We start from the raw sequence: 21,816 nt of genomic DNA, 5'->3' as shown, positions 1-21,816 counted from the left end.
AGTGGTGACTTGCTGTAAAATAGCGTATACTGTATTCATGTTGAAGAATAAATAGTAATTTCCTTCATTCCCATGCTGTGTTTTGTCAAATTCTGCTGTGCTACATTATTATCACCACTTTAGACTCTTGCCTTATGGTGTGCAGCTCCACTTATTGATTCTGAAGGTAAAGAGCTTGCTTTTGTTTTGGCATATTTTAGATCTTACTCTGTAGCACTGAGCCTTAGCACCTCCATGATCTTAGCTTCTGCTCTTAAGTTGGAGATAAAACTGGATAAACCTCTTACTGAAGACAGTGACAGCTGTTCATATGAGTTTTTTAGTGTCCAGATCCCTTGTGGTCAAATGCTGGCTTATCCTTAAGCTTTTTCCTGCTCTGAAATGGGAATCCCCTCAGAGCAGACTGGCCCATCTCTTCTAATTGCTAATCCCAGTGCTGGATGTGCAGGTGCTCCTCTTTGCAAAAACAGCTTGTTTCCAGAGCCTGGAAACACTTTGAACCACAGTCACACGATCAGACAAAAGAACAGGCTTGGCTTAACAGGATAGGCTTTGAAAATTGTACTGGGGTCGCTGTGCTTTTGTGGAGTAGCAGGTGCTGTGTTATCTTGTGTTGGCTTGACTTTAATAATCCAATTCAAACAGCTTTCTTATTCCTCACAGAGGAAAATGGTAGTTAAAAGCCATGTTCTGCTGGTGCCAGCTGGAATCCAGTGAGCACAGCTAATCCTTCAGGTTTCGGCCTTCAAATATACATGCTAACCCCAAAATACACAGAACCTGTTTGAAATCCCACTGCATTGTAAACATTTGCTGTTTGTAGAAATACTGACTTCCTTTCACTGATGCTGAAGTGACTTGGGGACACGGACCTGATAAAATAGGTGTTCTGCAGGACTGCAGGCACTGATCTCCCTTGAATGCTCCCTTCAGTGTGGCAGGAACCTGGATGTTGTGCATTACCATAAGGCCAGCACCAGTCAGGTGCTGTATCACTATTGAATGAGCAGTAAGGCTTGCCTATTTCCTGAAACAGGAAACCAACAAATCACATGCATCTATTTTGGTCTGAAGGAATCCTAAATCACAGGTGTTGTCATCATTGTTTTCAAGAACACTGGCAGGTGCTCCCAGCATGGTGCCCACACTCCTGGGAATTCTGCTACCTAATGCCTTTCTTCCTGTCTCTAAGAAGCTGAAGGGGAAAATGGCTGGAGAAATGAAATTTGGTCTTTCAACACCTTCTGCAGGATCTCTGTCTTACACACTCAGCTGTGTGTCAAAGACAAAGCTTGCTGATAGCTCCCATAGCAATTAACTCGGGGTATCTCACTTGTATTTAGAGCCTTCTGTTGCTTGGAGTTTACCTTTGAGAGCTGGGCAGCTGGTAGGTCAATGTGGCATTTATCCCTCTGATGGCACCTGCAGCCTCGGGAGCCCAGTTCTGTTAGAATATTCCTAGCTTGTTCAGGCTGTCTTCATCTACCTGTTCTTTTTCTTGCCTTTCTCCTGCTCCTGTCTGGATTTCCATGTGGAGCTGGAGCAGCAGGTTTCCCTGTGATCAGCACTTAATGCATTCAGTGGCAGTGTCACTCTGCTTTCAGTACTTGTGCTTTCCCAGTGGCGCTGCCATAAGATGGGTGCCAGGCTGACGTGGACTTAGCATAGACTTAGCAGCCAGCATCTCAAAACTGAAGTTTGTGCTCAGTCTCCTTGTCCTGTATTTCTGGCCTCCTCACGGTACTGGGGTCACGTGGGGACAGGAATGGAACTCCTGGTGCAGTGTGAGCCCTGTGAGCGCGCTAACAGAAGCACTTATGTAGGTAGAAGAAACACAAAGGTATCTGTTTTATCTCACTCTATTTTTAGGTGACTTCCTACCTTTTGTTTCCCTGTGCTCTCATCTCACTGAGCTGCTTCGTCTCTACAGTCTTCTGGATTCTGTAGCATTCTTAGTGCTCCTGCTTTTCTTTTTTTGGGGGGTGTGAGATTAGTATCCATTGTGACTGATGGTGCACGGAGCATCAAGGCTACAGGCCTGTGCTGGGGGAGCAGTGGGTTTTGCTATGACAGCAGCTCCTCCTGAATTCAGTGTTCTGTGGGCTGGTCCAAATCAGAGCAAAGATGATGGTCAGGCAGCTGCAGTCATGTGTCAGCAGCATGGAGACAAAAGCTTTTATCTTCCCCGTGCCCCGGGCTCTCTTGGCTTTCACATGTGAGTGGTTCCAAGTCCCACTTCAGAGCTCCACAACTAGCTGTGCCTTTTTGTTGCCCAGGCACTGAAATTAGTTCATGGTTTTTGCCCAAAGCATTATTGCAAAAAAAAAAAAAAAACAAAACAAAACAAACAAAAAAAAACATGAACTCAGTATGAAAGAAGCTGCAGAAAAATACACACCAGTCTGTCAGAGTGCTGCGGAGCTTGTGGTTGTAGAGGGGCCATTCTGGAAAAAGCTAATGGTAAGAAAATGAGTTTTTAATCTGATGATAAAATGCAGTACAGCAGTCCTCTGTCACAGTTCCAAGAACACAGCTGATGCACAGAATGTATCTGGTAACTGCTTAAAGGCTGTTGAATTCGCTGAGATGAAGGGAGGTAAAACTGATACAAACCTGTCTGTCTCTTGCACCTGTCTTGTTTACCTCTTTGCACTTCTAACCATTAACTGTTTCCCTAATCTCTGCTATTTACATCCTTAATGACATTAATATCATGCATTCTCAAATCCTAGCAGGAGAACCTAAATTTTAGTGTTGAAGCAGAGTTTTGAAGAGCCAGCATTCAGTCCCAGGCAGTCAGATACACCCTCCTTCCTGACACAAGGCCAACCTGGTGCTGTGGTGCGGGGTGAAGTACGCCCGGAGCTGGGTTGTACTTCTACCCTTTGCCTACACATTAATCTGCTTAGTTAATGACTTCTTTAAAGCTTTCCTACTGCTTCACAGAACGAGCTGCCAAGCTTGAAAGAGGGACATTGTTAGGTCACTCCTGGGCTGAATTTGCAATATAATGTCTCAATTGGGGGGGGGGAAAAAAACAACACCTTGAAGGTATTTTTAGACTGGGGGAGAAAAAAGCTCCGACTGTGTAATGGGAGAACTTGGAAGTAAGAAGTGAAGTGAAGCCAGACGTGAGGCAGGGAAGCACAGGAGCTCTCCAAACGCCCCTGACTTCCCTTTGTGGCCTTTGGCACGGAGTGCTGCCCTGTGCTGCTGATAAAGGCGGCTCTGCTGCGTTCAGGAGAGCTGAGTCGAGCTCCAGAACGCCCCGGCTTTCAGAACCAAGTAACCTGAGAGTGTCCCTTCAATGACAGAGCAGTTGGTTATCAGACTTAACATTCTTTCTTCTGTCACTGTAGATCTTAGTCTTGCTTTTAGAACGGTACTTAGCGTTCATCCTTTCATTAACTGATACCTTTTCTTTCTTTCCTTTTCAGCAATACTGGAGTAATCGCTTCCTAAACAATTTTGCAGAAATGTGAGGTTGTTTTGTTGCGTGCATGTGTTTTTAGCAACACATCTACCAAAACTGCTGCATGTATCATGTGTAAAGATTCTTTGCTTTCCCTCAAAACAAAGCTCATTGTGTTCTCTGTGGAAGAAATGTGTGGTACCAGTAGGACTTCAGATGTACAAACGTGCAATATAGCTTACAGAATTGGAAACTCTCTCCAGAGAAGTTTGGGTTCTGTGCTGCATGGAGAAGAGCTGTTTTATCCCTGAACGAGAAGCGCTGAGCTGTCAGCCGATTTTCCATATTCCTGTATGTAAAATGTCAGTTTATACAATGTACGATTTCGGGATAATGCATGCCTTGGGTTGTGGACAAACCTGTATTGTATCATCACACATCCTGCTCTATACAGCTGATGTACAATGCGATCCTATTTATACAATTCATGGACAAGACTACAGCTGAATGTTAAACTGTGAGCCTCCAGTTCATAACTTTGGGTTTTTTATCACGCGTGCAAATCGACCTGTTTTGCACTGTAATGTAACTTATTTAAATCTAAGGCAGTGAGACAGATGTTGGTGCAATACAAAATATCGTGATGCGTTCATCTAGACAGCAGCAAACGACTCAGCCAGTTGCCACAACTGCATGTATGACCTTTAGAAGCTGTAAATAAGATCAGTTGTCTACTTCCATGCTGACAGTAAGAAGCATCACACCCAGTTTCATTTGTATCAGGTAAATAAATTTATTCTACAATACATACCTGGCGTGTTATTTGATGCACTTTGTGTTCTGCAGGTACGTGCGTGCGTCCTTCAGCTGCTCTGACATTAATGCCGGATGGCACAAACTCACACCAACAGCATTGCACTCTTTCCTTCTAGAACTATGCAGATGCCAGCTGCTCTTCCAGCACTATGACCTCCTCGCTGGTGTGATTTCCTCTGCCCAGGGGCTTGTGTGTGTGTTTAAGGGACACTGTCAAGTAGTTTGATCACTCAGTTGTTTTTTTTTTTTTTTTTAAATGCTCCATTGTTTGTAAATCCCTCTGATAAACTGAAAATAAACATTTCTTTCCCAATTACACGTTCATTTTTTTGTCCTTTTCTGTTTTCTAAATGCTTTCAGAGCTTCGTAGCTGCTTGGCTTTTTCTTCTTCCCAGACAAAGGAAGATGAACCACCTGTGTGCTTGCTCCATCCTGCGCTGGCCAGCCTGTACGCAGCTGCACTGGGGCTCTTTCTGTTCCCAAACCCTGCTCACACCCGCAGGCTCCCAGACCTCCTTAAGCATTAAGCAAGACTAAAGCACTCAAGGGATAAAAGCTACATCTGCCAAGTGTCCTCTGATGCTCTGCTCTAAATCTCATAAACTAAGTTTTGTTTGGAGTAAGAGGAGGGGAGTGATGGTACAGGCAGAGCCTCTCTAAATAAGCAACTTCAAAAGCGAGTAATGTGTTTTAAATTAAATGTAATGCCTCTTAAACTCTGGGCTGTGGTAGCAGCACAGCGTTATCCAAATTAGGTGACGGCTGAGACCCTTCAAAAACAACAGCGTGAGGTTTAAAAATACTAAAGCTGAATTCCACTGCTCCGCTCCACTATATGATGTTGGGTGCTGCGCTGATGCATGGCGCTGAACTGCTTTTGTGGGCTGCTTCCTACTATGGTAGTGTTGCTCTAAGCGAGCTGAGCTCTGCTCCTAAGCTCTGGGCCAAAGCTGTCAGAGCCGAGAGCAGCGCTCAGTGCTTATCTGCAGCCGCAGCTCTTCCCTCTGCCTTATTTATGGGCTGGCTTCAGCACGCACCGCAGCGCTGTCACCAAACAACCCAGCAAGCTGTTCTGCTCCGCACAGCACCGGAAGGCAGCAGCACGTGCTTGTTAGCTGTGCGCAGACACCTGAGTTCAACAACTGAAATTATCTGCTCACACTACGGTGGAAGAAAGCACCTCATTTCAACACCTCTAGCTTGGCTTTAAGGAAAGCATGAGAAAAATGAGGCTCATTCCATCAGCTAAAGGCAGCTGAAGTCTAGTTTTGCAAAGACCAAACTCTTTAAACATTTTTAATCTGCAGGCTTAGCCAGTCCAAGTGGACTACAAGCAAAGAAAACTCGGAGCAGCTCAGTGCACTGCTAAGTGCTCACACATGAGAGTATGGGGGAAGAGATGCTGAGATGAACAGCTTCACCTTCCCCCTCCTCACCTCCCTGTGACACCCTGGCCCTACAGCACTGCAGGGGTGGGCCCGCGCCCCCAGCTCCCCCAGCTCTCAGGCATCACAGACACATTGCATCAAACACAGCACAGGGGGCAGAAATGGCCCCATTTTTACCCTAAGGTGAATTGAATCGTGTGAGATTAAAACCCACGCCCACCTCCGCAGCTGTGGGAGAGAACTGAGTAAAGCATTTGGTAGAGGAGAGAGCAGATTTGCTTCACAACTTCGGTGAGGAAAAAGCCTCAGGAAAACTCCCAGGCCAAGCCTGCAGAAGCAGCAGAAGAAAGCAGGCAGCCCCTCTCCTGCTCCTGCAGACCTTTTACTGGAACAATTCACCTGCAACAGTTTAAGAGCTCTACAGTAAATGCTGTTGGAGCACCATATATCCCTGACCAGACACAGCTGCCCTTTAGGCAATCCCCACCACAGGCCAACCCCTTTCCTCAGTAACCTAACCTGTGCCTGCTGCAGCTTATTTAGCCCCCCAAACAAAGCTGCACAATAAATAGGGAGCAAACCTAATGGCTATCCATGCACACCTCACTAGCAGTAAGCTGCAGCTGAGACCAGAGGCTCTGCAAAGCCCACACTGTAGGACACTGCACAAAACACAGAAGTGGGGCAGCATGAAGAGCAGCAAGCAGAGGCTGACATGAAAGATGTAGGTTAGCTCTACTCCTGCTGAAGGAGCACCGCAAGTTCACCTCAGGGGTGAGGGGCCGTGCTCCTCAGCAGCCTGTGGCAGAGCACAATGCCCCGAACGGCCCCGACCAGCAGCAGCAGAACCAAGAGACTCCTGCTTAAAGATGCCACTTCAAACCCAGCCCACTTCGCTGAGCACCAGCAGTCACCAGGCTGGGAAGGGCACGGAAGCCTTCTCGCACCTCATAGCAGGCACTGGCTATTTGCTGGGTAAGGCCAAGTCCCTGCTCTTGTTTAAACAGAGACTGTGGGACCTGTATTCATGTGGGTGAGTTACCCCATCAGCCTCCTGGAGCAGCTTAAGAGAAACGTGCAGTGTCACAAGAGCATCTAGAAACTTCCATTTCTATTTCTATAATCAGGTCTTGTGGAGGCAGTGCAATTTTCACTTGCACATCATCCCACCAGCGGATTGTGCTGACTCACCAGCTTCAGGAGAAGGAAAATTCCCCAGCTTTGTTCCTGAACAACGGTCAGCCTCCAGGAACTACCTGGTGTGTCAAGCTCTGCAAGACAGAGGCAACCATAATCACTGCAATAACGCCCCGAAACAACAACAAAAGCCACAAACTGATAAGCCTGGACTGCTATAAACCCATGCTATTTTTGCAGGTGGCAGTGTCAATTTTTCCTACAGAGGCAGGCAAAGAACAGTGCTTTACCATTGGGGTAAGATAACATCGGAGGCTAACAATCAAGTTGCAACCAGCTCATGCATTCGTAACCAAGTCACACAGCTCCAGCACGCTGCGATTGCAAAACACCAAGCGTGTCGGTCTTGCATTTATTCCTGCCCTCCCCTGTATTCAGCGAGGCATGACGCCCCAGACAGATTTCATAACATAAAAGTTTCTCTTATCACTGCCTTCCTCCAGACACAGCCGTTGAGGTATGAGAATAACCTTCACCTCTTCTCAGACATCCCACCATGTAGGCTTTGGACCTTCGGTGAGCTGATGACACAACAGCCAAACACCCACAGAACAACAGGCAGGTGCTGCAGCCTCAGCCCCAGTCAGACATTACTGACTCATTACAGACTGCTTGCCAAAACCCGTGCTGTTCTTGAACACATCTCCCAAACCTTTCGCAGATCAAAAAGAAAACCAGAAGGAAATTGCCACGGCATTGACTCCATCCATCAGACAGTGCACACAGCCTGTAGCTGGCCCCTCGGAAAACAAGGCCGAGCTTCCAAAGCACCTTGAACCTGCTTTAACAAGTTTTCCGCCTTCCACAATTACAGAACCACACTGCAGACATTCCTACCGACTTTGCAGCACTGAGTCAATCAGATTCCGCAATAAAAGAGCAAAAAGTTGTATGTGAAGTGCCAGAACTGGCCTGGAGGATGCACGTGCATGCTGCACAGCACGGGATCTGTAGTAGCACATGTAGCAGGGAAAGGCCAGAGCTGCAGCTGGCTGGCTACAGCAGTGGGGAACAAGATGTTCCCTTTGTCTGGATGGAAGGAAAGAGCTAATAATTGTGCTGAAATAAAATTCAAGCACCTCAAATCCTGGAAAAGTCCTTTTTCAAGCTGACGCTGACCCTGGAGCACAGATTCCCTTCTCTTTTCTTCCTGGAATTGCTCTCACACGTGATGCTGCCTTTCTGCATATACTCAGCTCTGCACTGGTAAGACCAGCTCAACATTCAGCTCTTCCCTGCACCTACTCAGGTTCCACTCTCACATTAGTTCCCACCTTTAACCAGGAGGGCCTTTATCTGACAGATGAAGGCTGAAACATTAACGCCATGCAACCTTCCACAAAACAGAGCTGCTCTCCCATCGCTTTTAAAGCATAATAGGATTAAGAGCTCCTCTCCTCCCCTCCACAACTGGCATTTGTCTTTAAAGCCCTCACAAGACACTCCATCCCAATGAAAGCCCCACTGCCAATACCCCACAGGCCACTCATTTCCCCATGCTGACATCCCAGTGAACGGGCAGTACTCACGGGGTGGGCACTAAGATGGGCACTAAGGGCTGGACATGGGACTCACACTCATCCCTCCCCTCAGGGCAGGGGAGACCAACAGCAGTGAGCAGAGTCCAGGCAACATTTCCCTTCATGCAGATAAAACATGTTCTTTTTATCGTGTGAAGCATCAGAATTCACAGCATGGATGGCCGATGATGGCACCAAGGAGATGAAAGCAGTCTGTTTCCTGTTCGCTCTTTTCAGGCAACGGAGGCAGCAAGAACAAAAGCTGAAAACAAAGTGCAGCAGAGGAAGAGTAAAACTCCCTTTGCAAAAACTCAGATATTTCCAAGGCTGGAGTGTCACTGGGTGAAAGGTCCTTGAAACTACTTGAAGCCCAACATTGCAATAAGGCCAGTGAACACTTGACAGAATCCTCCAGCCTCACTGAACTGGCTGGATTTCAGCACAGCATCCCCTGCAGAACAGACACAGGTTAGCAGGACTCCCCTTCCTTCCTACACACTAAAAGCTGTTCTGAGGAGCTGAGGAAAGATTACACTGTCTCCACAACGTATCTCCTTTTGTAACAATCAGTAACAACACCAGAATCCAGCAGGCACCAGGTCAGCTAGAATTCAGCCAATATACAGATTTCAGAATAATGCCAGCTTTCCACCAGACAGGCAGACAGTTCAGCAGAGGAGACAACTGAAGTGGAGGCAGGAACGTGTGTGTTCTGTGCACGTTTGTTAGCGGCCTGCATTCTAGGTCACGCAGGTCCACCAGACTGACGGGGCAGGGCAGTCCACACAACGCCGCCTCCTTCTCACCTTGACGATGGACTTAAGCAGGAAACACAAACATTGAGGCTATCTTCCAGTTCTGTCTGACTGCTAGGACCCCAAAGCTGAAAAAGCTCCTCGGTTGCAGACTGCAGCTATTTGCTGCCTTGCCAGGCTTTAAAACATTTGTTTCAGGAACCATATGCACTGCAGCTTACACAGACCAGTATAAAGCAGATTCATATCTGCAGACTGCTGCTCTACTGATGTCATCATGCTTCAGTTTCCTGGAAAACTGCTTAGTATTCCAACAAGACAAAGCCAACTTACCAGCTTCAACACATCAAACTACTGCACGACAAGGAAGAACACAAAATATTATACAGTAAATATTAGTCTAAAAGCTAAGGAACAACAACAATCTGTTAAACAGTTCAGGGAAAAGGCTGGCATCTTAACGACCTTGGGGGCAACGTGCCACCCCTCCAGCCAACAGAGGAGCAGGGCCTTTTGTGCCGCCAGCTCAACCCAAGCTCTCGGATCAACTGCCAGTGTAAGCATCACCCCTCTGCCAACTGCTGAACTCTCCCAGCCCGGGGAGCCCAACTGGGAGACGTTCCAAGTCGCCAAACCCCCCATGAGCTAAGCAAAGCACGCTGCTGCTGCCCGCCTGTCAGGCGACTTTGATGTAACTGGACTTTCTGTTCTCTAAAAATATTTCAGAAACTTAAATCAAGTCCCAGTCTCAGGATGTGGGCTTTTTTCCCTCCTTTTTCCTCTGCACAAGCACTCTGAGGCTCACTGTGCTCTGAAACACACAGCTGACAGCTGAAAAAGACAGCTGAAGTGTCCAAAGGCAGATTTCAGAATGCAAGGACGCCGTTTCCTGCCATGCCACACACTGGTCCAGCATCGTGCAGGCAGGATGCAGAGCAGGACGGCCAGTTCAGCAGATGTCATCTGTGCTCCCTTAAGAAATGGTGCTGTCTGTGAAGGGACAGAGGTAAAAAATGCCATCTTTTTTAAAATCTGTACGTCAGGAACTAAACTGCTATTGTTACATCTCCAAACCGTTTGCACACATCAACACTTCAGCAGGATGGCAAAAAGAAAAGAGGGAAAAGGAAACTGATCTCCAAACTTCTGAAGTCCTTTGCCTCTCCTGGGAGATGCGACCCTAGGATCCTAGCTGTAAGGAAATCTTTAGGGTTATGCCTGCTATTGCAATTCCATGTTAAGCAAGAATATTGTACTAGGTATCTCTTACACAGGAACTGAATCCTGAGCTTCCTTCAGCAATATTCACGCTCCTCTCTCATTCAACTTTATCTTTCTAACTGCAAAACTTTTTCCCTTTGTCTTTTGTTTGTTTCTAATGCTACTCTTTATTCTTAAAGCCTTTCTGTGTTTGCTTCGTGGCCCTGCAAAAGGCATGTTGAGCATGTCGAGGAGGAGGCTGGGAGCTGTGATGGTGAGGAACTGCTGTGTTGGAGCTGCAGCTTAAGGCTGTGGTGAAACATCTCAATGAAGAGCAAACTGTTCATGTGGGAAATTGCAGTGTAATGATTTCCTGTGTCTGTGTATCAAGTGAAGCTGTTTGGCCAGTCCACGTTCACCACCGTTGATGCAAAATAGAAAGAACAGTCTGTTTTCACTTACTGTCTAGAGCCGTGCGCATGCTTTGCTAACCTTAATGCTAATGGCTGCTTAATGCTCTGCGTGGAATGTGCAGAGGAAGCTTTCACTGTGGTGGGTCACTGACAGATGTTTACATTGCAAAAGCCTCCGTTTAAAACTGCTTCCCTGCTTTGAACCATCTCCCAGGAGAGGCAAAGGGCTTCAGAAGTTTGGAGATCAGTTTCCTTTTCCTTCTTTCTCTTTGTCATCCTGTCAAAATATTGATGCGTGCAAACAGTTTGGGGATCTAAAAGTAGCAGTGTAGTTCCTGACATGCAGATTTTAAAGCAGGGTTTGCTGAATAAAAAATACTTCTTGCCTCTGTTCTGGAGGGATCCATTTCTGCATCACTGAGCTCCTGGAAAGGATAGAAGGATCACTACAGAAAACAGAACCAATGAGGAAAACAATCACTCAACGGAAAACAAAAGCCCTAGTTAATCCAAAATAATCTCCATCATCAGCACTAATTTAAGAAGAAAAAGCACTTCAAACAGAACACTATCTGTTGGCTGGCGGTCCTCAGCTCCTTCTATTATCTCTACTTGGCAATTCCAGATTCTCAAGATCTAGACATCAGAATTATAAATACTGTTGGTATTCCAAGTGCTATCAGCACATCACAGAAAGCACGGCCAAGCCACATGCTGCAATACTCACATGTTTGGTAGCCGCATCATCAGTGCACGATGCTTTTAGATCCTGGTAAATTAAAGACTTTTAGCCCATACATGTCTATATAAAGGCCTTAGGTCTGAACAAACTTTGTCCCCTGGTGTCACTTCTGTGTCTTTCTGTCCATAAAGCAGGACAGAAATCAAAACCTGCTAATGACGTCTGTGATTTCAAAGTCAAACCCAGCTGTCAGGATTTCAAGCACAGTCTCTTCATCCTTACGCAGCCCCAGAGAACAGCAGTGCTGCAGAATACAACTGGATGTCAACTGCTTTTTGGTGTCACCTACGTATTGCTTCACTTCTGGGAGCTTACATCACAGATCTAACAGATGGAACGTCTGGTTTTGGCTTTATTATCTTCTCTTCTAGGGTGCACTATGACTGATGGACAGAATGAGGCCAACTGCTTATTAGGGACTACTTGTTCTGGTCCCTAAACTAGAAAACCAGTAAATGAATTTGAGAGCGCAAAATCTGTGCAAATCTAGAGATTATACTCTGAAATTAAAGCAATTAACGAAGGCTCATTGACAGACAAGAATCCCTTTGGATTACTGAAGCTGGTGTGAAGTATGTTTATCTATACAATATCAAATGCATTCAGCACATGTAACGTTGAAGCTCCTCAGTCCCGTGCAGTACCGTTAACAGCAAATATTATAACAAGGCATGTAACCATAATGCAAACATTTCTTAAGTACTTGTAGCAGAAATGCTGACTCACAGCCTGAAGCAGGGATGGAGCACCTGGTGGGAAGGCAGGGCCAACCCAGGGGAGCTCAGGTGCAGGCAGTGGATGTGAGTGATTGGAAGGGGTGGAGCCAGGATCAGCCCTTTGCAGCCCTCATTTAAGGCAGGGGAGGTGAGGGGATCTCTCTGGAGATCTGCCTATGGGAGGTCCTCTAAAGGTAAGCAGTTTTGCTTTGTTTCTGTGTCCATGGCTGCTGCATTTGGGCTTGTTTTCCTTTGCTGCAGCCTAGGGTTGTGCTACCTACCTACGATTGCTGTACTTTCCATTACATTACAATACTGATCTATGTGTTATTTGGCTGAAGCTTTCAGTAAGAAGCAAAGTTCTGAGAAAAACAAAGGATATAACTCTATTTTGACAGCTCTCTTAAGGTGTTCTTAGGTGTACCTGAATTTAGTTGCTGAAGTTACACGTAAGCACACTGATGTTCTGTGGTTTTGTTTAGCAGCACACTCAGCTTCACTTCATCAGATAATCAACAGAGACACTACAGGATGATTCAGTAAAACTGTGGTTCTCAGATTTCCTGTTCTATGCAAACATCATTTCAGAGAAATGCTTAAGACCGGTGGTTCTTACCTGTAGCTTGTGGTGGATTTAAAGGAATATCAGAATGAAAAGGCTGAGCAGCTCAAACTGTGCACCATGTACCTCATTTGCTTCTCTTGTCAAATATCAGTTGCTTTAACAATATTAAGAAGCTCATTCTTTCCTTGAGTAGGAGGGTTGGAGTAACATCTAGAAAGCTGCTGACCCTATCTACCTTTCAGACATAGAATACGATCTGATGAAAGCTTGAGCCTGAGGGAAAAAAAAGGGTTTCAATTTGCTTGTAAATCTGTATTTTTTTTCTGTTACAAAAAAAAAATAAGCAATGAGCTGAAAGCTGTTCACTGCATCACACAGCAAGGCCTTTAACAGTTTGATTCCTCATGTTTAAAAAAGGTTCTGCTCCATCATACACCAGAATGCAATTAGCAGAATGTTCACTGTAACTGAAATGAAGCTGTTCAGTGTATTTATTTAATTACAGAGCAGTCACAGCTCATGCCAATTCAACCACCAAGATAGCAGCACATGCTTTTCTGTTCCTCCCACAGAATCTTCAATTAAGCACATAACTCCATGTAATACTTTGGAAAGTCCAAAGCCCCCAGGATTCTAGAGAGAACAGATACTCAGCTCTTCTGCTTGTTTTTAAATGGATAAAATATTAAGATTCCTTTGTAAGGATGTGTCATAGCAAAATACTTCAAAAATAGTTTGTAAGAGAAGTAATCTATAGAACACGACAGAAGAGCTGTTACCCTTATTGGCATTGTACTCCTACAGTTCGGGGATGCTTGTTCTGTGTCAGGTATTTGTGCAAAATAGGCATTCCTCTGTTAGCTGCTACTCTGAACTGCTTTTTAGGCCTGTGTTAAGGTCTGTCTGCTCCAGCATAACTGTGGGAACAGAATAAATACAAAAGAAATTGAACTGGCAATATAAAAAGATAATTCAGGAAACAGAATGGTAAGAAACGTAACAGCACAAGGTAATTCCTCCTCCTACACATCAAGCCCACAGAACTGAAACAATTTCTAGATTACACAAAGATCACCCTCAAAGAGATGATGCTGAAGTGATAACATGAATTCAAATATTGTCTGACAAAAAGGTATATAAACAAGATGGTACGTATTTGTATGATTTAACATTTCTACAGCAAAGTGGAACAGGATGAATTCTTACACATCTTGTATGCAGAACGTGAAGTGCTTTGAGTCACTGCTGTAAAACCCTTACATAACACAGCAAAGTAAAAGTAAACTGCATTTAAAAGAAATGTTTATGTACAGGCAGATTACAAGGTTTAGTAAGGACTGGTTTGATTCTGTACACACAGAAATCAATCAGCTACAAGAGTGTCCTCTAGCTCAAAGCTGCCTGGGGTACCAAACTTCTTTATACCACATGCAATGCCTTGCAAAGAGACAGTAATTAAACCAACACAGCAAGAGAAAAGTGTTGCTTTCAGCCACAGCCGAGTGACTCCTCAGAACTTCAGCAGGAGTGTGAGCCCAAATCGCAGCGTACGAACAAGGGAAGCAGGCCTTTTCCACAAGGGCGTGCTGAAATACCATTTACAAACTGATAAAGCACACTTAGCCCTGAAGGCAGCTTAGACAGCTTTATCAAAAACAACAGGCTTCTAGGAACTTCAGATTCTAATGCTTCTGGATTTAGCAGATTGAGGCTTTTGCAAATGAAAGATGCAAATGACTTCCATTGCAGTTAATTCCTTATGCCTAATAAATAAGAAGCATCAAGAATCTTCACGGCATTGAGATGCGTAGACTGAAACCATTTAATAGTTCTATTAAATTAAAAAAAAAAAAAAAAGGTAAAAAAGGAAAAGTCTTCTGCTCCTGCAAATACCAGAGTTCAGAAAGGAATGGCCCTAGTGGTGTGTTCATGTGCCAAACTGACCACTGGGAAGAGCAGCCATCACTGCATACCAAACCACTGCTCCTGATCTGCCCACTGGGCTGCCTCGCTGTCACTGCCTTCCAAGTCCCCCTCTTCTCCACTTCCCTCCATATCATCCACGTCTTCTTCCTGGGTTGCATCTGTTGGACTTTCCTCTTTTTCCATTTTCTGCATTCCTTCTAGTGACTTCTGATCATTTGGATCCAAGCTGAGGGAAAGAGAAGAAAAGCAAGTATTGCCTTAAAACTTATTTTTCTTGTATTTGTAACATTACCATAAAAACCTATCACTTTTTTCTGCACTTCCTGTTTAGCACCACCAAGAATTTCAGCCTGGTAGGCACAACCTCACCTGATGATAACACCAGTATTACACTCTCATATAAAAGCATTTTGAACCTCAAGAGTGCACTTTTCTAAACACCACACTCCCAAAGAAAAGTTGGTCAGCTCCTCCAGACCACATCAATCATAAAGCAATGAGAAAGTAATGATGTCAATGGCTATGATTAAACACATCACATACAAGGAAAAAATAGCTGACCTGTCTATGTTATGTGTGTTTGCTGAGGATATGAAGGGCTAGACTTAAGGGAAATTTAACTTTCTGAAATAAAAAAAATAGTAACACTTCAGGAGGTAACATTAAGGTTCTTTATTACCTATTTAAATTTACACAGTAGCTCCTGTTTACACATCATCTTCTGCTTTAGTGCAACAGCTCCCAAGAAGCCTGCCTATATAATTACTAATTATAAATACATCCGTGCCTCAGTCGCTTCAGCAGCCAAGGAACTCCATGCCCAGTGATGTCTGCAATGAACACAATCCCTAAACTTTGCACTCCTCAGCACAAAGCCCTGTGCAAGTAATTCATTATCAGAACACGATGCATACGTTTGTCTGCTTTGAGGAAGCGTGATGTGAAGCTACCTGCTGCATGCCCTCATCAACCAGTGGCCTGGCACTCAACTTTTTGCTTGTCAGTTATTCATTCCTATACACTACAGCTTGGCTCTCTGGCCTACCTTAGGGCGATGCTGTACTGGTCCATTGCTTCCTGGTACTCGTTGACAGCTACAAGGAAGTCCCCCAGTATTCGATGCAGAACGCAGTCACTCTGATTAGCCAACGCATTCCTCAGCAAAGCAATTCCATCTTCATACTTTTGCTCTCTACCTGTTAATTTGCAAAGCTAGTTTCAATTAATAGTTTAGGTAAAGCAGTAAGCAGACTGTACGCTAAGGGCGTCACAACACGAAAGCATTTCTTCCCTCAGAGCTGCTGGCAGGAAGGATGGCAGTAATACACTTTTTGTAAGCAACGACTGCTACACAAATTAACACGTATACTTTGAAGGCAAAACATTTTGTATGCAATGGTCGAAAGTGCTGCCATAATGTCAGTTGCTAGGTACAATTAATTCCTATGCTTTTTCCTTCCAAATAGAACTGACAGATCCCTGTGGTGCAACATCCCTGTCGTATTATTTGCAGTGATGAGGCTGCAGAACACTCCTGTATGTGACAGAGCATGTTATAAAAAAGTCGACATGAAAAAAGGAACTTACTTAGAAGTTCTGCTTTCTTTACCACAGCTTTAATGTAATCAGGTCTTTGTGTCAGTGCTTTGTCCAGTAATGTTTTTGCTTTCTCCTGTGTGACTGGGTCTTCAAGGCAGACTGTTGCTAACAGAGTGAGTGTCTGTGCATTTGCTCCCAGAGTTTTATACACGTTATTTGCCATAACCATAGCTTCCCGGATGCTGTTAGATGCTAGGTAACATTCAATGAGACCTGATAATAAAGAACAGCATTTCAGTTTCATTTGGTACTGCAGTCAATCGCCCCTCCTCAATTATTAGCACTTGCATTATCACCATGCAAAGCAGGTAACAGTGGATCAAGAGGACTGCAGTGTAGTTCTCCATTGGCAAACTACACACCATAGTGAACATCCAGATGTAACTGTTGCCAACAGTTGAAATATTCTACAAGCAATTCTTAAGACTGCCAATGAACAGTACAGGGGAACCACTATCATCCATTTTTATTTAATTCTGTGTATCTCCTGAGGTGTTTTATTTTGCTAAGAGAAGTTAATACAACTTTTAATTCTATAAGAAAATGCATATTCCCCCAAACACACGAGCATTTCTCCTTAACCGCTTACCATCTAAACTTGTTCCTACTTAGGAGACAGTGTGACAAAATGAGGCTCCTGGTACAACTAACCAGACATCGAATGTCATCATCTGCTCAAAGCACCCAAGTCTGTTTACATCCAGATTAAACCACTTAAAAGCAAACAACTTCTGAAAATAATTCTTATAAATACATGCATTCTCTAGTATCTCTTGTCTGATTACTTCAACCAGCACTTTGCGGGTTTTTGGGTAATAACAACTTATGTGTTAGAAAGTCAACAGGGGAAAAGAGCTCGCCTGTTCTCTTTCTTAATAATAAGAGCCATGAGTGCTGCACCAATGCAGTCTGAGCAGCTTTGTTTCACTCACCCTCATAGCAATCCAACCTGCAAGGCGCAAGCCGTATCGCTTCACGGAAGTGTATGATTGCTTCCTGCACTCGGCCCATGTTCCTGAGGGCAGCTCCCTTCAGCAACAGAGCCTGAACGCTGTTGCTATTAAGCTGGATAGCTTTGGCTCCTAAATATAAGGCACGGGAGTATCGTTTACTATAAAAACTATGACACCTATGGAAAGACAAGATGGATTGTAAACATGTACTGCCTGTGTACATTCACAGAGACTCAGAAGAGAGAGGGAAGAATCAGGTTACAAGTAACCGCTGTATTTTACGTTAGAAATAAATGTTTGTGTGAAAATGAAGAAACCCATTAACCATCACAGCTATTTAACACATCAAGGTTTAGTAATTCAAACCAGTTTAGGCATAAAGAAACCAACCAAAATAGGTACTCATGAGTAGTTACCTCCAAACAACAAGCTGATTTCATTCTATCAGCTGTAATCAACCTCACTCAAATCAAGGGTAAGAAAGGAAAGAGAGCATCTTACCCTGACACCACCCAGGGTTCTGCATGTTGATCTGAAATATTGAAGAGACGGCAGCCTAAGTTTTCTACATCCTCCAGTCGACCTTCCCGTGCCAACAAATAGCCATACACATCCATTCCTGCAGTGAAAACATGGAAGGTCAATCATCAAGAAACAGAAAGCTCATTCACTACAATAAATTCAAACTTCCTAACTAAACTATTCCTAATATATACAAACCCCATAAGTGGATGTGTCACCTTCTAGCTATCTGCCATTTTAAACAACTTGCAATGCAACCACGTAGTTTAAACTGCATAACTACCAGCAACTGGTTAAGTGTGCAGTTTCTGAATGTAAACTCTGCACTGAAAGACAGATACAACTATACTCAATAGTGCACTCAATATTTGTTTGCTACTCTAACTTAATTTACCAGGTCATTATTCTAGGTAAACATTCCTTTACGACTTACCTTTTATTAGGTAAGGATCCAGCATTTGAGCTTGTTCAAATTTTAGAATAGAGTTTTTATTATCTCCAGCTCTGAAATACAGGTCTGCTAAGCTCCCCAGTAGATCTACATTATCCCTCAGCAATGACTTTTTCTCTAAAGAGCTTTAAGAGAAATAAATTGCTATTATTTATGTGTAATGATATTAAAATAACATTAAAGAAATATTTTATGGCATTTCATTACATCATGCTCTTTCAATTCTTACCAAATTGTATTGATTGCTCTAGTGTTATCTCCAGTGTGCACAAAAGCATATGCCTTGATCCACACTGAAAGCCAGTCCAAGTTTGGAATGCTCTGAATGATATTTATTGTCATGGAGGCCACTTCTGCACCTTTCACCGACAGCGAGAGCAAACCTGTTCAGAGAGGTATTCAAAATGATAAAAAAACATTTTCAATCATCATTACTACAAATTATCTGAAGAGTAGGAAGCACAACCAAGCAGTTTGCTGTGAATTTATCTTTTGCATTAAATACATTTGCATTAAATATTACGTAGAATGGCAGTCAATTACCCAGTCCCAAACATGCTTCAAATTATAATGCTTCTTAGGACTGATGTACCTAACAGTGTGGAGAAACCTACCTAGTATGGCATCAAGTGCTAATGGGCACTGCCTCAGTACTTCCTTGTAGCTCGTAACAGATGAACGTTCCTGACCTGCTTTCTTGTATAGATTTGCCAGCATCATATTGATCTGCAAGAATTAGAAAGGAGTTCCTGTTAAGATAAGATGACAACTTTGTCCTCCCTCCAGCATGCTGTCTCCCTCCCTTCCGTTCTGAGTAGCTCTTTTGAGATCACTGTAACCTACTACCATGGATTATAGAATTAATATTGACTCTTGAGTCCAAAGATAAAACTTACATTTTTTCATTTACATAGTGCATGTGGAAATCTCAGCACTGTGACATCCAAAAATGGGCAAGTGTCTTAAGCATGACAAGAAGAACCTGTACATCCGCTGCATTAACTTTCTTTCAGCTCATTTCTTTATATCAATGGAAGCTCTCAAGAGAAGGAAGGCACGGAATGTTTCTGTTTAGCTTCTAAACGGTAACAACTGATAAAAGAGCAGGAATGATTCAAGCTCTGTGCAGTCCAACTAGTTGGGTCCCGCTACAAGATTTTATTATCCTAGTGTGTATAGATTAGAAGTTTGCTTTCCTCAACCTTTTTTTCTACCTTCTGAGCAAGTGCCAGTGACAAACCTCTGCCAGAACAAACCTTTGGGGTCCTCTGTCTGGAAGGAATCCCATCCAGAATGGCAATGGCATCTTTATCTTGCTTCAGCATCGTGTAACATTCAGCCATTTTATACTTTACTTCAATTTCAGATGGTAAACACTGAAATAAAATGTAATATTAAAGGACAACTGTAGTGGAAATGTTATGTCACAGACTGAAACAGTGACTGAAGAACTGGTGGGAAGGCAGGGCCAACCCAGGGGAGCTCAGGTGCAGGCAATGGATGTGATTGGAAAGGGCGGAGCCAGAACCCAGCCCTTCCCAGCCTCATTTAAGGCTTGGCAGTGGAAGTGAGGGGATCTCTCTGGGGATCCTGCCTACTGGAGGTCCTCTAAAGGTAAGCAGATTTTCTTCTATTGTTTCTGTATCCAGAGTTGCTGCATGAGGGCTTGTTTTCATTTGCTGCAGCCTAGGATTGGGCCACCCTGCTATTATTACTGTACTTTCCATCACATTAAATGTTTAGTGTAAGTTAAAAATGTCTAGTGCAAGAAAGGTAAAAATGCAACCTACTGCTGGCTCACATTGCTCATCTCTTCCAAAACCATGAGTTACACATCTTAGGAAAAAAAGGCAGCCCACAGTCTAATGTTACAATATTGAATCTTCAACATTAACCAAAGCAGAGGGGGAAACACAATGCAGCACACTGCTCAGTTTTTAAATACCTGGCTCTGGGGAGCTGATGCAGCATTCCCAGTAGAAGGCCTTACTTTTGAGGTTTTACTCAATGCTTTCTTCTGCTGCAAAGCCATCGTATACTTGCTGACAGCATTTCTATATTCTTTATCGTGGAAAAGAGAGTCTGCGTGGTATACAAGGAGTTGGTACTTCTGAGATGGTGAAAACAGCTCCCTAGAAAAGATGCAGATAGGCTGAGATCAGCTAACAGCCTAAGAACCACGGACAGACCCGAAGTTATTCATCCAGCTTCAACTTTGAGCTATTGCTGCCCCTTTGCTATGCAGGTAACAGCACAGCTTCTTACAGAGCTGCATCTTGCTGTGTTGAAATGTGAGGATTTCGGAATGGGACCGTGGTTCTAACCAGTACCTCACAAAACTACCCGAAACGACGCAGGAAAGACCTGAAAAACGACGGGAACGGCGAGAATGAGGGGAAGAGCGGTGATGTACACAGGGCACCGGTGGTAAGAAAGGAGGAAATCGCTGCATTTCCACTGGGGAAGCCCATGAAAGAGCTGCGGACCCCTGCTGCCGCCCAACCGCGGGCAGAGGCGGGCTGACAGAATACAGCTTCATCCCCTCAGGGCCCTGAGCAACGGCAGCGCAGGGGCCTTTTCCTTCCCGGTCTCGTCAGCGCGGCGGGAGGGCCACTCACGGGTTGTTGCCGCTCATCGTTAGGAGAAGCCCGCTGAGGAGCCGCACGTTCGAGTGGAGCCCGGCGGAGGCCATCTCCCGTACGTGCTCCACCACGCTCATGCCGGCGGCGGAGGAAGAACAGGACAGAAGGAAGAACGCGGCGCACGACAGGACGCCCGCCGCCACTCCAAAATGGCGCCAAGGCGGGGGCCTCGCGCCGCTGCCTCTATGCGCCTGCGCAGTGCCTTAACACCGCCCCCATGGCGGGACAGGCGCGAGGCGGGCAGCCCCAGGCGCCCCGCGAGGCCCCCGATGGTTCCGCGCACGCGCAGCGGCGCTTTTCCTCAGCGGCGCTGTGAGGTGTCGGTGTGCGGCAGCATGGAGGCGCCGCTGCTGGGTGCGTCCCTTCCTGGCCCAGCACCGTATGTATGCTTTGTATTTGAAGATTTAGGCGTTGTGTCCAGGCTCAAGAGCAGAGCAGACGCTTTTCTCCACAGATGTCACTGTCTGATGGCTGCAGCAGTGATGTGAGGTGGCAAAGCTTGTGCCTGTAAGACAGCTGAGGAGGAAGACCTGTAAACCTAGGCTGCTGCTGGCCCACAGTCGGGGAAAGTACCTCGCTGGTGCTGCTGTAAACTACGAAGCACGCAGTACCTCTGTAGGAGAGTTAATCCTGTGCAGCGATAAAATAGTCGCGTCGGGATTTTTCCTTTCAGTGGAGCACCACCAAAAAGCATGTTAGTGCTGTGTGGTGATGGTGAAAGTACTGCCACGAAGGAGACAAAATGAGCTCGGACCAGCAGGTCCTCAAAACAAACACAGTATTTGCCAATATCATATCATGATGGCCTCTCCATTAAAATCTCATTTTTATTTCTTTGAAAGCTAACCATAAGACATAAAGCGCTGATCACATTAATTACAAGCTAAGTTTATTGGAAAAAGTAAAAAATCACTGCACTCAACACGATACTGAGACTCTAGCCAGCAGAGCAATTACACACAACTCCAGGCACAAACACTTCTCTTTAAACAAAAGCCC

At 44.7% G+C, this 21,816-nt stretch overlaps 1 protein-coding gene across 2 annotated transcripts; it reads right to left on the bottom strand.

Moving 5' to 3' along the window:
- Positions 1 to 14,686: 14,686 nt before the first annotated feature.
- On the bottom strand, positions 14,687 to 20,894 carry ANAPC7 (anaphase promoting complex subunit 7; the record flags this gene model as incomplete). 2 transcript variants are annotated; one of them, XM_079543622.1, is made up of 11 exons in its annotated part: positions 14,687 to 14,876; positions 15,696 to 15,846; positions 16,238 to 16,462; positions 17,182 to 17,378; positions 17,704 to 17,821; positions 18,158 to 18,300; positions 18,405 to 18,558; positions 18,790 to 18,901; positions 19,432 to 19,551; positions 20,121 to 20,307; positions 20,794 to 20,894. In XM_079543622.1, 11 exons carry the CDS (start codon positions 20,892 to 20,894, stop codon positions 14,687 to 14,689), a joined length of 1,698 nt encoding a protein of 565 aa, XP_079399748.1. The 2 variants fall into 2 exon arrangements, with proteins under 2 accessions (XP_079399748.1, XP_079399749.1); XM_079543623.1 differs by lacking the exon at positions 16,238 to 16,462 and having other exon boundaries at positions 15,696 to 15,842; positions 17,178 to 17,378.
- Between the last annotated feature and the right edge of the window lie 922 nt (positions 20,895 to 21,816).

The sequence above is a fragment of the Tetrao urogallus genome (genome assembly GCF_951394365.1).
Source record: "Tetrao urogallus genome assembly, chromosome: 17".
Taxonomy (NCBI): domain Eukaryota; kingdom Metazoa; phylum Chordata; class Aves; order Galliformes; family Phasianidae; genus Tetrao; species Tetrao urogallus.
Note: the sequence above shows the minus strand (reverse complement) of the source record. Positions and strands in the feature narration are given on the sequence as shown.